The sequence below is a fragment of the Thermobia domestica genome, chromosome 8 (assembly GCF_964235325.1).
Source record: "Thermobia domestica chromosome 8, izTheDome1.hap1.1, whole genome shotgun sequence".
Taxonomy (NCBI): Eukaryota; Metazoa; Arthropoda; class Insecta; order Zygentoma; family Lepismatidae; genus Thermobia; species Thermobia domestica.
In genome coordinates, this window is record NC_137461.1 from 86,753,711 (window position 1) to 86,772,688 (window position 18,978).

Sequence of the window (18,978 nt, forward strand, 5' to 3'; positions counted from 1 at the left end):
TGGAAAGTGACCGATATTAGTGTCAAATCCATAGTTTTCGCTGTCGCTGAGATGAATGGTGATACTTCCACAGGCGTTGACTTCCAAATACAGCCCCCATCGGCTGCGGGCCAGAGGCATTGTTTTTTCAAAATTGGAGCCAGAGGATTATAGGGATTTTTACCGGCATATGTAAAAAGTAGTAGAAAATGGAAGATGTTAGTGTCACATTCATAGTTTTCGCGGTATTGGTTGGGGTTTGGTGGGGGCCAGAGCAGATTTTTTCACAATACGAACCAAGGGGGTCTGAGAGGGCGTTCATCGGGACATGTAAAGGTAGTAGAATTTGTGTCGGATCCATATTTATCGGGGTTGGTCAGACGTATAGTGACACCCCCGATAGTGTTTACGTTCAAATTCAGCCCCCATCGGCCTTCCCAATGAAAACACATGTACGTTGTTGGATATATATTCACACAAAATATATCCAATTTTAGAAATGTTTCTTAATTATTCTCCCGTTGTTCAGTTTGTTTACATTGATATTTTATCTGATCCGTGCGAAGAACGGGCATAACAGCTAGTACGAAATGGTAAAGTGTTTGTTATGGACCAAATTACAATGAATTCAATTATATAGATAATTATTATAATTATAATTAATACGTATTTCCTTCTTGAATTATAGATACTTTTCAGTGGAAAAATGAATAAAATTTATGGCAACAGTGCCTTCAGTGTTCTATTCAAGTTGTGTTTGTGCATTCGACAATGTGTTGTGAAGTGCAACTAGGCAAACATATTCATTCATAGTTTTAGAAAAACATATTTATTCATAGTCTTTAGAGAAACACATGTTCATTAATAGACAAGATTTACATGTTCTTAACAGTGTTTTAGAGTGCTACTCAGTTTATGTGTGACCGAAGACAAAGTATGACAGTTTATCAAGCAACCATGTGGTTTAGCAGCAAGCTAGCAACAATTAACCGCGAAAAGAAGTTAAGATAAGTAACTCATTGTACTAATATTTAAGTATTATATCATTATATTAACATATGAACAAAGCATGTCATATTTATCATATTAACGCATGTACTTTTGAATAAGAATTGAAGCAAGTAACATCTAAAATATTCGTCAAGTCTTATTTCTCGTTCCTCCATGATATCTGGGTGAATCAGTAATATGGGTTTAATCATACAGTTCATTAGCTGTGGTTGTGATATGCGTGATTTGTAAATAAAGTACATAAACATATCACCCCTTTATACATCATCAATTTAAAAGTCCCAAATCAACGTAAAGTAGACCAACGTAAAGGAAAATGTATAAAATTTTCCATATAATTAAGCTTACAAACTTAAAATTTCCATGTAATTAAGCTAAATTTCCATTTTTGTGTCGTTTTGTGCGCCTATTTCCTCAATTTCTGCGTCACTGGAAATGGGTCAATGTTATATTACAAATGTGGCGGAACAAGTTAATGCTGTTCCGTCAGGAACGATTTCGAGGTTGTTTCCTTCACATCGTCTTGTGCGTGTTTTCTACCGTTTTGTAAGCCTATTTCCACTTTTTGTGAATCAATGGGTCAAAATGGGTAAGAAAAATTATCCACTCTCCCACCAGTATCGAATTTCAAGGTCGCTTTTTTGCATTGTTTACTGCATATTTTTACCGTTTCTGCGCATATTTTCACGTTTTGTAGGCCAACGAAAGTGGGTCAAAGACGAACTACAAATATGGCAGAAAAAGACATATTCATTCCACTTTCAAGGTCCATTTTGTCCCTCTTCCATTGATGTACAAAGCGACACAAATCATGCATAAAAAATGTGAAGGAAACGACCTCGACATTTGATGGTGACGGAACAGCATTAAGTTATTCCGCTATACTTGTAGGCCATTTTGACCCATTTTCGTTGTCGCACTAAAGTGGAAATAGGAGCACAAAACGGTACAAAGCAGGCGCTATACGATGCGAAAGAAACGACCTCCAAATTCGATAGTGGCGGAACAATGGCTCTATTTCCTCACACATTGATGGACCATTTTGACGCATTTCTGGTGATGCTCAAAACGTGGAAGTAGGCGAACAGAATGGTACAAAATACACACTAAACGATGCGAAAGAACCAACCCCGAAATTGGATAGTGGCGGAACAGTGAGCCATTTAACTCCCACTTTAAAGGCCCGTTTAACTCACTTCCGGTGACGCACAAGACGAGGAAGTAGGCACAGAAAACTTTTTTAAAAATAGGCACTAAACGATGCGAAAGAAACGACCTAGAAATTCGATAGTGTCGGAACAATGGGTGATTTTGGTCATACTTTGGAGGCCCATTTTGAGACTTCTGGTGACGCACAAAACGTGGAAATAAGGGCACGAAACGGCACGAAACATTCACTAGTCGATGCGAAAGGAAGGACCACAAAATTCGGTAGTGGCGGAGCAGTGGGTCATTTGCGTCCCACCTTCGAGGCCCATTTTGACCGTCTTCCAGTGACGCACAAAACGTCGAAATAGGCGCACAAAAGGGTATGCGATGTGAAATTAACGACCTCGAAATTCGATAGTGGCGGAACTCTTGGTCATTTTCATCCCATCTTGGAAGCCCATTTTGACCCACTTCTGGTGACGCGCAAAACGTGGAAATGGGGGCACGAAACAGCACGAAAATTCAGTAGTCGATGCAAAAGGAAGGACCACGAAATTCGGTAGTGGCGGAGCAGTGGGTCATTTTCGTCCCACCTTCGAGGCCCATTTTGACCGTCTTCCAGTGACGCACAAAACGTCGAAATAGGCGCACAAAAGGGTACGCGATGTGAAATTAACGACCTCGAAATTCAATAGTAGCGGAACTCTTTGTCATTTTCGTCCCATCTTGGAAGCCAATTTTGACCCACTTCCGGAGATGCACAAAACGTGGAAATAAGGGCACGAAACGGCACGAAACATTCACTAGTCGCTATGAAAGGAAGAACCTCAAAATTCGGTAGTGGCGGAGAAGTGGGTCATTTTCTTCCCACCGTTGAGGCCTATTTTGACCGTCTTCCAGTGACGCACAAAACGTCGAAATAGACGCACAAAAGGGTACGCGATGTGAAATTAACGACCTCGAGATTCAACTCTTGGTCATTTTCGTCCCACCATGGGGACTCATTTTAACCCACTTTCCATGACGCACAAAACGGAAGTAGACGCACAAGACGGCACAAAACGATGTGAAGGAAACGACCTCGAAATTCATTGCTGGCGGAAGAGAAATAACTTGTTCCGCCATATTTGTAGGGCCATTTTGACCCACTTCCGGTGATGCACAAAATGTGGGAATAGGCGCATAAAGCGACACAAAAGATGCAAAACAAAGTACCTCGAAATTCGTTGGTGGCGGAACAAGTTAATGATGCCGTGAGCACCAATATAAGTATATACTGTAGTTCTTACCAGAGGGCGCGGTGGGTCAGTGGTAGAGCGTTCACCTCCGGTGCTTGAGGTCCCTGGTTCGATCCCAGCTCGCGCAGTTTGGACTTTGTGGTGGACAAACGCCGTGCTCTTGGATTTTCTCGGGGTTCTCCCGTTTCCTTCCACTTTCTTCATTTAATTCATTTCCCATCATCACCGTCTCCTTTAGCCTAACCGGCATAAACGTGGGACGTAAAACTAAAGATTTAATATCATTTTTTGTAGTTCTTACCATCAAGGCTGAGAACTGCACGGTCCAATATTTTAGCCAAAGTAGAAGCCCAACCGGAATAGTGATGTCAACCGGCTCGGCTCGGTTCAACTGAGCGTACAGCTTGAAGTGGCTTGGTTGGGATTACCCATCGACTGGGCTCAATTGAGCCAATGGCGTGAACCGGCTCGGTAAAGACGAGTCATCGACTCGGCTCGATTGGAGCCAATGGCTCGAACCAGCCCCGTTGAAACGAATCCATAGGCTGGGTTCGAGTCAGCTTAACTGAGCCCATGACTCGAACCGGCTCGGTTGGGATAAGCAATTAGCTCGGTTCGGGTCGGCTCGTGTGAGCCATCGGCTCGAGCTGGCTCGGTTGGATGAGCTGTTGGCTCGGCTCACTTCTTGGTTCGGCTCGATAAGTGAATGAGCTGTGAGCGAGCCGCTTGAGTCGTTGACAACCCTAAACCCGGGTCGAGCAGTTTTGAACATGTTTGGCTGGAGTCCCATAACTTTTAACAATTTTTGGCTCGAGCCCGAATACTTGCTCCTCCTGAACTCAAACTCAGAACCTCGTGACCGATGTCCTTGTCTCCTGAAGATTTCTTGACGACCGAGATCGACAGTCAACTAATTTTTAGTATTCCGATACAAACCGCCTATATTCCATGTTTATACAGGTACACGGTATTATAATAATAATTAGTTATAGTGGTAGTAGTAGTAGTATCATTGATAATTATATTGTCTATGTAGGATACTTGAAGATAGTAGTACTTGGAACTACACAAAGGATTTAGCTCGAATTGGCTTGACTCGACTGCAAACTCGATCCGAATTCGAGTCGAGTTGGGGGAATTTTTTCGAGCCGAGATCTCGAGTCGAGCTTAAAGATGTCTGCTTCGAGTCGAGTCGAGTTTTAGAGAAAACTCGCTCGAACTCGCTCGTGCCCATTCCTATTGTATGCATGACGGGCATATAGAGTTCTTTCGAGGGGGATAGAACCATAAACATAATATATTTTAAAAATATTAAGTTTCACGGCTTTCTTTCCAGGGGGGAAGGGGTGATAGTTATAAAGCATTTCTTATAAGTACCTTATTTGAAATATGTAAAACAGTAACAAGTGGGCAACACAATATACACACATCTTCTTATCTTCAGTTTTAATTGCTGATTTCAATTGCAATTAACAATTACAATTAACAATTACAAGTTTCAATTGTCAATTGAAATTAACAATTAAATGTTTCAATTGCACCCTTTGCAATTGACAATTAACAATTAAAAGTTTCAATTGCCTGGTGACCAATTAACAATTGACGAAAATTTAATTGTAAATTTTATGATTGAATTCAATTGCAATTGAAATTAATTGTCAATTACAAATTGAAATCAATTGCAATTGAAATCAATTGCAATTGATTTTCAGAGCAATTACTTTCAATTGATTGATAAATTGCAATTGATTTCAATTGATTTTGCCCAACACTGATTAGGGGTCCCTCTATGTAAACAATATCTAAGAATTTTATGATTCGTTTACGGTTTGCATTGTATTTTAATGTGTACATAACGAAACCATTTCGTACAGATGAACAAAATCAATTAAAAATAATATGAAAGTCTACTACACACTATTATATTCCAACTATTATATTAGAAAAAGGAGAATTATACTACATTACATTATCTTCTACAATAATGTAGCTTACAGGGCCATCTCAATAAACGAAAGGCAGTAAACAGAGAAATACAACATGATTTCATATTAGCTGTTTATTTAGAGCTATATGCATATTAACTTGTCACATAGTATGGCGAAAAATGAGAAAAATAGCAAACCTTTCTACGCTTTCGTTCTAATGAAAGAATCTTTTAAATTAACTTCCTTGCATTAAAATTGTTTTATATTATTTGTAATCCTAATTATAAAAGAGAAACATGTCATTCTGTGAGTCACGCTATCCTGGAATGTTATACAGCCTTATTAAGAGATTTGTAATGTTCGTTGTGGAAAGTCAAGGAGCATTCTGTATAATAAATGGCAAAATCTCAGTGCATCACGCAAATTCCTAATAGTGTAGTCACGAAAGTAAATGTCGTAACTCTGGTATTAATTGTTTAAAATATGGTATAAGGCTCGAGATGGTTGGTTGAAAACTCGAAAAATTTAATTTTTTAAATGTAAAGAATTAAAGCTTTTAATTAAGTGGGAATTTAACCTACAGTGTATTGAGGGCTGTAGGCTTGAACAAACAAAAAGAAAAGTTATTGTAGAAGTAGAACTGCTAAGTGTTGATTATTTGAAATCCAGGAATTAGATTGATTACGAATTGTCTACATAAATTACATAAGCCATGATATTTACTGTCTATTAATTGTTTATGTGTAAACTTAAACTATCAAGTTTTACACGTAAACGTACATCACTGGTACTAATAGAAAAATACGCTATGTGGTCCAGCTTTAAATTTGCTTTTTGTTTTTACAATTAGGGATATTTTAAACATTTTTTAATAAAATAAATTTTATTTTCAATGTCTCTTCACACAAACGTGTATTAATGTATTTGGTATTCTATAAATAACTATTACTGAAATTAAAACTTGCTTTTAGTACTTAGAAATAGGAGGCCTTATACAGAGTCGTTCTGACGCGTGATTAGTGCCATACTAAAGAGTTCGACTAACATTTGTTTCCTGCACTAGTCAGGCGTTTAGTATGACGCTAATCATTCGTCAAAACGATTTTGCATAAGGGCCAGGAAGTTCAAATATTTGATTAGAACAGGGGCGGACTGGCCCACCCTGCTACCCTGCAAATGCAGGGTGGGCCCCCTAAACAGGTGGGCCCCTCCACCAATTTTAAAAAGATGTGTTCAATTAAACCTACCAGCATCAAAAATATGGCAAAGTAACTCCCGCAAACTTGTGTTTTGCATAAAAAAGACGTAAAGTTAAACTTTCATGAACAGACCTTATTCTTCTTCACGTTTATCGACTTGAAAAGGTTCCGTCTATGAGACAATCAAGCCCTAAAACATTGCGGGGTTTGTAATACAGCAGCTGTTAAAAGCGAGCACGTTAACTACTACTTTTTTAAATATAAGAAACACAGTAGATTTCAGGCTGTTATTGGATTTGGATAGTGTTGTAAAAAAACGGTTTTTTTCTGTGGTTTTTTTCAATAAAAAACATCGTTCTTTTTCATGTTTTTTTTCAAAAGTCTGTTTTTTTTCTGGCAACTATTATTTATTGATTTATGTGGCAGATTATTGAAATAATCAACAGAACTTGAGTCGAAGCCCTCGTAACTTACAAATCATTTGTTTCTTTGTACCTATACGAGCAAAATTGTGCAATTATTCCTTTCGGCCCCAGGTCATTTTTGGCGTTTTCCTACATTTCCAGTTAGTGACTTATTGCTCAAAAACTATTCATTTGATTGATATGGTTAAGGTCTTGTTTTCTAGAAAATAGTAGTGGGTACTTTTTGGTGTAAGTTGCATTGCATTGTTGCCAACGGGTGGGAAATTATTGAGGGAAATGTAGGGGTGAAAATTTACAAAAAATTCCCTAACCGAATTTCAAAATTTTTTGTATCTAGCACCACTGCTGCTATATGAGTTCAAGTCACCTAAACAAATCTTTGGTGTGTTGACAAGGTACAGTGAAATCCTGAAATCGCTGGCTTCCATTCAAAGAGGGAAAAAAATTCTGTCATACACATGAAATTTTGACACTTTTTAGGCCTCAGAACCAAAAATCAAATATGCCGAGGTTACAGCTTCTCTAATTATCTTATTGAAACCTTTTATGGTGCGTTCTGTAGGGCAAAAAGGAAGCTTTCAGGTAGTGGTACCTTTCTTTCAATGCAGCCAGCAAGAGGGTAATAATAGAGGGGAAAACGGAAATTTTCCGAATTTTTCACCTAATAGCAGTAATAATTGTTTTGGCTGGAAACGCTGCCATCAGACAGACGAAAACTATCTGAAAGTAAACCTTGGTACCCCAAGAATATATCCTACAAGTATCATGGCGATATATAACAAAGTAAGTATGAAATTTTAAAAAAATCTCATTCTACCTCACAAATTCACCATTTTCTTACCATTTCCAGAAAATGGTTTATTATAAATCTCAACTGTACTTCCCCTAATTATTCTAGTGAAGATGTTTGTGGTGCGCTGTGTAGGCTAAGGATGAGGCTATTATACACTGGTACGTTTGTTCGAATGTAGCCAACAAGAAGGAAATAAAAGAAATAAAAAGGGATTTTTTTTCCAAAATTTGCCCCTAAAATCTGGAATTAAAATTTTCTGTAGCTGGCAACACTACTATCACACACACACAAACTATCTTAAAATAAGCTTTGGTATCCCTCTAATATATCCAACAAGTATTGTGACGATATCTAATAAAGTAAGCATGTCAATAAAAAATATCTCATTCTACCTTTAAGAAAATCAGTTATCTTTCCAATTAGAGAACAAGGTCTAATGTAAACTTCAACTGTACTTCCCCTAATTACCCTATTGAAACTGTCTATAGTGCGTTGTGTAGAGCAAAGACGAGACTTCCAGATACTGGTACGTTTGTTCCGATATAGCGAACAAGAGGTAAATAATAGAGACAAAACATATAATTTTTCCAAAATTTCCCCCTAAAATCTGGAATTAAAATTTTCTGTAGCTGGCAACATTGCTACCAGACAGACGCAAATTATCTTAAATTAAACATTGGTACACCACTAATATATCCTACAAGTATGATGGCGATATTTGAGGAATAAAGTTTCTAATTACCAAAAATATATTGCGGTAAACAGAAAAGTAGGCAAAAACTAGAAAAATCAAGGGTTAGAACCTAAATACGAATTTTGCGTACGCCCCCTAATTACCCCATTGTAACGATCTGTACTTGCGTTTGTTAAGTAAGGACAAATTTTCGATTGGCGTAAGTTGACTTGCACTCGGACGTATAAATACAGATTTATAAACAAAAATTTCTAATTTTTTGCCCAAATATAGGAGAATTAAAATTTCCCTAATTAGCAACACTGCGCGCAGGCCCGTCCAATTGATGTCAACAGTTAGGTATCCATCCGAGGTATCTCCCTGGCAAGTCTTAAGGATGTCCTTCTACAACTAAGGAAGCTACAGGGAAAAAAGAAGTAAAGGAAATTAGAAATTAGAAAATTCTCGAATTTTTGACTGGGGTGAAATTTGAAAAGGAAATTCGACACCAGAAGGAAAAGAAATTAATATGATAAATTATAGTCCAGCCATATTTTGCAAGAATAATATCCCGATATCTTAATTAGTGACCACACAGGAGCGGATTAAACAAGTGACACACCCGTGTGTGCCACTTTGGCCACCTAGGCCACCGAGTATACATTTGATTACATTTTTTGACTACTAACTCATGTTGTTTTGTAGTTATAGTCTCGACTAATAATAATATCGTTGTAAACAATAACTTTAAGGAAAATTTTCTCTCCTTTTTACATCTTAGTTCCAACACTGTTGGTGAGAAATCCAGGGTGTTTCAAAATAAATTTTAGAGCTCTAAGTCTTCGTAGTACTTATTACATTTTATGTACAATTATAAGCAATACATCAAGTAAAAGAGCACCTCAAACAGTCTTTGCTACAAGTGTTCGATGTGAGATTCATTCCTCACACGGCACACATCTAGTCGATAGGCGAGAAAGGCCCATAAAGTTTCTGCCATATGGCACAAAACACATTCAATTTAGGGGAGTCTCGTTTCAACTGTACTATCTCCTGAGGATTTGCTGACGGCCAGATGCAAACATTATGAGTTGAGTTGATTTTAGTTTAGCGTCCCGTTCAGCAGCGAGGCTATATGAGACGTGGACCTACTGATTAACGTGGAATCCGAACCACATGAGCTCCCGCCGGGAATCGAACCCGGGTCTCCCACGCCGAAGGCGCGTAGGCTAACCGCTTAGCCACGAGGGAGCTTGCAAACATTATGAGTGTTCACATTAGCTCTTAGGTAAAAGGTCGATTTATCACTGAAGACGACACGATCCAGAAAATCTTCATTGTTATGCAGGAATATTTCGCTTGTGAAATTGGCATGTAAACCGTAATCTGTATGCTTTAGACTGTAGCAACTGCAAACGATAAAGACGTAGTTACAAGCTTCTCCTTAATATTCTTCACACAGACGGTTGCACTGTAGAGATTCAGTCTTTATTAAAACACAAAAAGCTTTTTGCTCTCTAGTCTCCATCTTTGCTACTTGCTCTTTCTAACGGCAGACAGAAGAAACAATGCATGTACATGCGTGAGTACAAAACTGTTTGAGTTGCTCTTTCATTTGATATAATATTTATAATTGTAAGTTAATTGTAATAGATACTACAAAGTTTCAAAACCCTAATATTAATTTTAAAACACCCTGCATTACTTCAAATTGAGTCATCCTATATTCATGTCTTTTATATACATATCATCAGGGCCGGTCCTAGTCAATTTGTCGCCTCGTGCAATGCCATAATTTGCCGCCTCCCCCTTTCTCCAGAAAGAACAAATCTTAAAAGTCATGATTTTAAGTATGCTACTCCAGCATGAACAACAAAGGTGAGGGTAAGTGCAGTCGCACTCAGAAAGGCTTAAATACTTACTAAAAATGCAATCCCGTCGTGTCTGTTTATTTTTCTTTAAATATTAATCTATTATGTTAGTGAAAGATAAAGCAAACACACCTGCAGAGGAAAGATGGTAATCCTTTTTATAGAATTCACTATCGACCTTCAATCTCAATGTATAAGTTTGCAATAAGTGCAACTAGCTCTTTTATCTTTATTTCTTTATTTTTCTTCTATATCTTCTAACATTTAAAAAAAACTTCTTTCTATCTTCAATGATAAGGAACTTGTTTCTGACAAAAACAAGACTAGTTTCATATCAAAACTGTGATAACGTACTACATGGAACAGATATTCACTACTATTCGAGAATTGAATTCTTGTATTTGAAACAATCAAGCAATTTGTGCTCGGATTTATTCGACCATTTGCTTTAGTATTGTCCATGTGGCCTTAAAGTAATGCAACCTAAACTTAATTTATGAATGTAGTATTCAAATAGAAGGTCAGCTTAGTAAATGTAACTACCATCCTCATGAAGTCTGTTTCCAACAAGAAATATTTAATTTAAATAATATTGTAAAACTTTGTCTCATATAGGATCTTTGGGTAGAGCAGTTAATAAAAAGAGCGTCCGGAATTGACTCTCCACCAGCAGTTTTTATTATAAAAAGTTTCCTCTATAAAAGTATTTTCACAAAATACTATACAAATTGATCTCTCTAGAATCAAGGTGATTTATAGGTGATCTTTGACCGTAAGGTCGCAGACAGGATCTCCAACAGAGCCCCGTAGTAGGTTAAGCAGCTGAGGTTAGGATTCCCAGACAGAGCCCCGCAGCAGGCTAAGCCAGGAGATGGGATAGGCGTAGTCCCATAGCAGACTAGAGGCCTGGGGTTAGGTTACTCCAAGAGTCCCGTAGCAGACTAAAGGAGGGTCTCCAGAAAACTGGTATCGAGTTGCCTTCGTCCATCCAATTTATAGGGTCCTTTGGGTGGCGGTGGCGCTGCTGCTCCGATGTCGTCTTCTGCTCCGTGGGAGGGGCCAGAAGCCGTCGTCTGCATGTGATTATAGGTCCCTCTGGTGGAAGATCCTCTTGCCGAACTATGTGGAGGTGTTTGTAAACATTGATGTGGAATTGCTTGTTTACCACATCACATAGGATATTACAATTTACTTATGACAGATTTTGCCGGAACATCCAAGCTTGCCGCTCCACGCAAATGCACGTGTTGCATATATGATAGAGTCGGCTCTGCATATCATATATATCTAGTCGACAAATTATTTATATATGACATTTAGAAAAATACTATAAGGCAAATTAGTATTAGTTTTTACCTTTAGACAAGTTATTGGATACTGTTCGTGACATTATTTTTGTACTTATTAAAGGCCTGCTTTCATGAAAAAACAAGATTTTATTTATACTTTTATTTCTTAGTTGATAGTGATGAAAACTGCTGAAACCCGAATTGTTAATAGGTATGATATTCATGTAAATTGTAAAATATTTGTAGCGTATCAGTATCTAGCGTATAATTTATGTTGCATTTTACGGTAATTACACCTACATAAAAATATTTCATACTTAAATTGACGTAAGATGCATTACAAATGACTATTTGAAAAAAAACGAAATTTAGAAAAAAAACGAGAGGCAATGTTTTTTTTCTAAAAAAAAAAAAAACATAAATTTCTGAAAAAATACGAACCGTTTTTTTTTCTATTTACAACACTAGATTTGGATACCAATGCCTACTCCGGTCCTTTTACAAGCCGGCGAGTGGCGATGTTTTAAAGAAACAATAGTTTCGTAGATATTGTTATTGTGGAAAGTGGAGGTGGAGCCGGAACGCTTTTGAACTGCATTGTCCTCAGACCAATCTTCGAAGAAAGAAATCGGATCAGGCTTCGTTGTTTTTTTTTTTTTTTCAGTGCGGTAAAGCGAAAAGAAATTAGTCGCCACTATCAACGATTGTTTTATACAAATCTCAAATAATTACTGTGAAGTTGCTGCCCTCGGCTCGTGTTTTATTTGTATATTACATCGAAGAGCAAATCCGATAGCAGCAATTCAATTATTGGAACACCAGTTACGTGTCGTTTGTCGTGGAAGACAGATGTGGTTGTGTCAGTATGGATGGTAGGAGTAATTGTAAGATTACTGTAAAGAAAAATATAAAAGTGGTGCTAAAAAGCGAGAACACAAACGAAGATGTGATTTACAAAAAGCTGCATTTGACCCAAAACAACGTAGGCTATTTGAATCTGTGCCACAAGAAACAAATGAACGTGATGTTAGTCATTCGAGTACTGCAGGACAGTTGCCAGGTATTTTTTTTTCTGTTTAAGGTCTTTATAAATTATGATGTATACACCACGCCTTTGGATGATTTCAGTCAATTGTAGCTTATCTTTTATGGCTATTTTTACTTGAAATTACACAACTTTAACAGGCGAACACGAAATCAACTGAACTGTTTGCTGCTGCGTAGTGCTTTCAAACGGGTCAGATCAGGCTTTCATTGGTCAGGGGTCGAGTCAAGCCTGCTTGAGAGACGGGTCGGGTCAGGTCACCTACGCTAGGGTCAGGGCTGCTCTAGCCACGGGTCGGCTCGGGCCAACTTTCTTATGCGCCGTTTCGGCTAAACCCTTCTCGGGTCGAGAGGGTCGGATCGAGTTGAACGTCGACCCGACCCGACTCATGACCCCAATAGGTTTTAGCCGAAACGACGCATAAGAAATTTGACCCGAGCCGACCAGTGGCTAGAGCAGCCCTGACCCGACCTGTAACCCAAGGAGGTTCGACTCGAGCCCTGACCCGATGAAGCCTGACCTGATCCGTTTGAGAGCACTAGCTGTCGGCACTGGGCTCAGTAAGCGTTGGTGTAACTTTTAAAGTGCTGAACACTTCTGCATGTCAGTCAAATCAGTGTGTATATCATGTAAATGTTAACTTCCCTTTAGTTATTTAAATTTAATTTAAAATAAAAGTGTAGTAAAATGTAAAAAATATTTGTGATGTGCAAAGTAGGTATTCATATAGAAAGAGAAGTTGGGGTCAGCCGAGGAATGGGCGGACTACACTAGACGATAGACGATAACTAAAGATATAATATTATGACTTACTTATGTCAAGGAAAATCTTGCGTTTTGAAATCTATCGCAACTTTACCTCCAATCGCATTCTTTGTGTTGCATTGAGGCCACAAAGTTACAGCTTTTTCAAGTTTCCAACACTAACGCCATGTCTCACCTGACACGCTTGGGGGGAGGGAGTTGTCTGCTAAGAGCGGGGCGTACTTCCTCGAGATTATACAGCAATATTTAGACGAGTTTGTGTATGTGGGCTACAATATTTTCTTCTCGCCAAAAAGATAGGTACAGAGAGAGATTTGGGCACATTCGCGAGCAGGCTCCCGACTGAAGTAAGTGGTATTTTTTTTACGTATCAAGGGGGAGGGGAGCCCCAGATCAGCTATGACAAAATACGGATCTTCGTTAAGTAGGGTGGTTGTAGGTTTGGTTACTTAAAAAAAAAAGTTTCAGATGTGTTATTTTACATGAAAACGCAATAAAAAAATTGCCTCAAAATTAACGTTTCCCAAATGTCTATATCCAATTTTATATTAGAACTGATTTATGAGAAAAGAAAATTACATTATTTCTGTGTGCTTTAATTATTTAGTGTTTCAAAGTTGACTTGAGATTAGTTTTTACTTATTGCACATGTATATATTTTGGGTTTTCTAACACTATATAAATAACTGAAAGCACCGATTCCGGTATTGTGTGTGTTTACAATAAAAAATGATAATGCCAATTACACACACTGTATGAGTTACTATTAAAATGTTCCTACTTCAGATTTTTTGTAATTAATGTTTTGCTTTTGTATGAATATATGGGATACTATTTATGGGTTCGAAGATGGACTTTTATATCTAATACATATGAAGAATGCCAAGTACATTTTTTACATTTTATACAGTGGGCCCTCATTTCAGTTTAGCAGGGTGGGCCCTATAGTTGCCAGTCCGCCCCTGGATTAGAACACAAACAAATAAAATAATACAACTCATACATAAATATATTATCACACTTCAAAATTAAACATAAATGTTATTAAGTTCTTACGGAACTTAATTATGTCTTTCTAAGTTCACTTTGAACAAAATCCCATATTGTCTTCATTTGTTCTACTGAAACATCATGGATAGTGGTAAATCCTATAGCACGGCATGGGATCCAATCTCGTAATTTCATTAAACGATGTATATTACCTTTGCTCATAATATAATTCACAAATTCCATTGAGTAATTTATCTTCTGTACACCTAAACGTACATTTGCTGCTAACGTACCTGTTACATGTACGTCATCAATGAAAAAGTAATCTGTTTTTTGTGCTTCTGTGTACAATAATTCAACAACAGTAAAAGAATACACAATAAAATCACCAGAACAGTACGTTGGATATGTATCATTTGGGTATTCATCACGTGTTACATAATGTTTATAATCCTTACTACGTATAACACTTGAATTTATAAATATGTTACAACGTATAATATTCATGTCGTTATGCATGGATAAGTTTGCTTCAAGCTTTTGAGCAATAGTTGGTGTATTAACAAAGACATCATCATCGCTTTTTACAATGTATTTGACATTTCTACAGTGGTAAGTAACCCATTTTAACCCCATCACATGTTTATATGTTAAGTTCCTATACGTATCAATAAATGTTCCCTGAATGAGATCACCATACTCTGCATTTTCATCTTCTAGCTCTCTCTGAACCTGAAGTTCATCCACTTCACCAAGGAGAAAAACAGTTCTCCATTTAGAATCCCTAGACCATGCACCCCACGTTTTTCTTATCGTTAATCGATTCTGATAATGGTTTGGTGCTGAATGGATAAAAATTAAAAAAAGCAGGTCACTAGAATCCTCACTGCAAGGAAAATTGTTCATTTTAAATTTGAAGTTCTTTATGTTTATGAGCTGTTGATAGTCGGACGTATTGAAATTGTACATTTTCAACGTTGATTTAATAAAGGAACGACTCAGGAAAGTGTTATAGTTGTCTTTTGAGAATAACATATAAAATATAATCATGAAAACAAGGCTAAAGATGCAAATTATGAGCATCAAATATTGCTTCCACCTCATTGATCTAAACATCCTGTCCACGTCATCGAGTCATTAAGTAATATCACTCACAAAGGCTTTTAATTCTCCTTCGGTATTGGAATCCATGAACTACAGTGTAAACGGGCATCTTCTGTAAAGGCGAAACCTAAAATGATCAAAAATATTAATGTTTGTACGTGTAACAAAAATATAAACAAGTGAAACGTTGAATATTTTTATTATTGCTATTAGATTAATATATTTTTTGGAAAATAATAAAACCAATGTATTTTATATTTTCTTATCTATTAATTTCTTTCCTTCCCACTCCATTTACAGCTAGATATGTTCAACAAGAAAGATTATTTCCAAAAATTATTACAAGATTTTCGCAAGCTTAAGTTGTTTAAATATTAGGCTGAAAATTAATACATGATATCGGGTGCCTTCATTTTGACATGAGTATGACTGTTACGAAACATGTCTGTATCCTTTGTTATGTATCATTTGAAAGCTTCCATAAAGCTCTTTCTAGCTTTGGATATCATACGAAATGTATATCATGGCTTTGTTTACTACGTGTTGTAATTCGAATTCTCCAGGTGAAAGGGCATAATATGTATAGATGAAATTCATCGCCGCATGAGAAATGTTTAGGGCGGTAACTTTATAAGTGAAGGTTGTGCGCACAAGTACTGAAAATCCATGGTAGCGAACATCACGTAATGAACACGTAAATAATGTGGTTCGTGAAGAGCGTAGGTATGAGTTACTGGAAGGGACCATGTCTTAACACCCAAATTACAAATCGGACGAATCGTCCAAAAATTCCGTCAGAACGCCCAACTGCCAAATCGGACGGAACATCGAGTTACCAAACGGCCAAATCACCCAATGGACAGATCCCTCACAAAATCGATCACAATGTTCAAAAGAATGGTCAGAACGCCCAATAATCATAGCCTAACCACAAATAGAATAAATTACCCTCAAAAACTGCCATTACGACCAAATGATAAGACGGTCAGAACGTCAAATTCCTGAAACAGACAGAACACCTATACAAGCGGATATAATGCCCAATAAACGGAAAACCGAAACGGTTAGATCGCCCAGAAAACATATCAGATTTTAGATGTCCAATTTTAGGTTTTCACCAATTACGGCTGACATGTATTAATAAAGGTAGTAATGAAAGTTTTTTTTTAAATGCTCAATGATTCTGAGCGATTTGCCAGTAGGATGTTATCTGGGTGTTATGACCGATTTATTGGGCAATTCGTTAAATTTGTAAGTTGGACGTTCTCGCCGTTGGGTGTTTTGTTCTAGCCTCTTCTGAACTATCTGATCTTGGAATTTCAGAGAACTTAGCAGCCGCCTGGAGAAATCGCATTACATCACGTAGATTCACACTTGGAGAGCGCTTTGGTTGCACTCGGTAAGTTACCATCCTCGGTTACTCCACAATGATTGAACGACAGAATCTGTATTTCGGTGAGAGGAATGGACGATTTCCAATGAACAATTTGTCTTATACTCATTTTGTCATCTCAGGTAGGATTTTGTCAGGTGTTTTAAACGGAGGTTAAAAAAGTATTCTTCGTATTTATATGCATTACTCAAATAAGTAAGTTTCGTTTCATATTGTGAAATTGCAGTAATCTTCCGAACTATGGGAATTCAATGTTGAAACCGAAAATAATAGCAACAGAGTGTAAGATCGGAGATGAGTCCTCGTTCTTGGGGCACAAAATCTATATAAAAAGCAATCTCGCTTTCTCTTAGGTATACAGTTTCTGCTCTATACGAATTAATATCAGAAGTTGTTCAGAGTTTTAGTACTTGTGGCTTCAATAAGAAGAATTAGAGCTGAGATGTAATATACTTTGAAAGCTCAATGGGACACAATATTGGAACCGGAAATATTAGTATATTTCTACCACTTCATGTTTTAGTAGAGAAATTCAGGTAATGATCATGCACTTTCTGACATGTAAAACTTGAGGGGGAAAACTAGAAAAAAGAAAACTAGAGAAAGAATGTGTTGGACTTACAAAGCATGACAGAGAAATTTTTGTGATTTAAAAGTTATTAAACTTTGTATTGATTTCTTTTTGTCTTTTGTTTCTCTTTTGTTTCATTTATTCAAAATTATACACAGTGGCGTATTTAGGAGGTGACTTCCGTGCTTAAGCCCCCCGAAATCTTACTTAGTATAGTAAAGTAAATGAAATATCTTGCAGAATTTTCACATTTCCAGTCAAAGTCCCCCCCGAAAATTAGCAAAGCCCCTCCCGAAACAAAATCGTAAATACGCCACTGATTGTACATATGAAGAGTAAAGGAAAACATGTTAAATTAATGTTAAGAATAAAGTCTCTTCGGAATATCAATCATATCTTATCAAATTGTTTTGAATTACGTTCTATTTATATTCCCCTGTAAATTCCATTTACAATTTTATTTTAAAGTAAGTACCTGATAACATGAGTACAGTCATAAGTAATTTTCATGGGTCTATTAATTAAGTTATACTGTGTTATAATTTTTTATTAGAAAACATTTATAGAATGGCTTTATTATCCCTGTATATTTCTTTATTACCCAGATATATGGGTAATAACGCCAAAGAGGACTTTCTTACAAAATAGTTCTCTCACAATTTACTATTTGAAACAACGAAACGGTAATTTTTATATGGTTGCATGAAAGAACGGTTTATTGAATTATAAAATTTTCGAGGTGTCAAATGTTTATATAAAGACATGAAAAATCAAAGTAGCTTAGAATGGCGTTATTACCCCGAGTGACCTCATATATATATATATTCTGATTTTTCGCCATACCATGTGAGAAGGTAATATGTGTTTCGTTTGTTGAGATCTATATTATTGTAGAAGACAATGTAATGTATAAATTTCCTGCTTTTTTTGTGGGGCACTCTGTAGTATAATTCTCCATTTCCTAATATAACAGTTGGAAATATTAGTGTGTAGTAAACTGTCATATAATCGTTAATTGATTTTGTTCATCTGTACGAAATAGTTTCGTTATTTACACATTAAAATACAATGCAAATCGTAAACGAATAATAAAATTCTTAGATATTGTTTACATAGAGTGACCCCTAATTAAGGTATTCCATTTGAATATTCATCAATATACATCTTCGTATTAATTGGAAAGGCATGTGACTTTGTGACTACTTTGGAGAGTCAATTCTACCTTCGTTAGAGGTATTTTATTCATAGTAATTGCACTCCATATATATTAGTCTTCCGCGTGTGATGTAATAAATTATACCTAAATCTAATAAATGTAGTCTTCTATATATTACAACTCTACTGAACTCATTTCATTCACATTAACAATGACACTTCGTACCTAAGAACACCTATTTTACATTATTGATGAATATTCAAATGGAATACCTTAATTAAGGGTCCCTCTATGTAAACAATATCTAAGAATTTTATGATTCGTTTACGGTTTGCATTGTATTTTAATGTGTACATAACGAAACCATTTCGTACAGATGAACAAAATCAATTAAAAATA

The 18,978-nt window shown here is 36.7% G+C and overlaps 1 protein-coding gene across 1 annotated transcript; it reads right to left on the reverse strand.

Annotated features, from left to right (window-relative positions):
• Positions 1–14,394: 14,394 nt before the first annotated feature.
• Positions 14,395–15,582, reverse strand: LOC145691780 (beta-1,3-galactosyltransferase 5-like). The gene has a single exon (XM_081767092.1). The coding sequence runs from the start codon at positions 15,469–15,471 to the stop codon at positions 14,431–14,433; it is 1,041 nt and encodes a 346-aa protein (XP_081623218.1). The 5' UTR covers positions 15,472–15,582; the 3' UTR covers positions 14,395–14,430.
• Between the last annotated feature and the right edge of the window lie 3,396 nt (positions 15,583–18,978).

What these genes read in the sequence shown, in the direction of transcription:
- LOC145691780 (XM_081767092.1), bottom strand. Translation starts at nt 15,471, where the DNA reads ATGTTTAGATCAATGAGGTGGAAGCAATATTTGATGCTCATAATTTGC.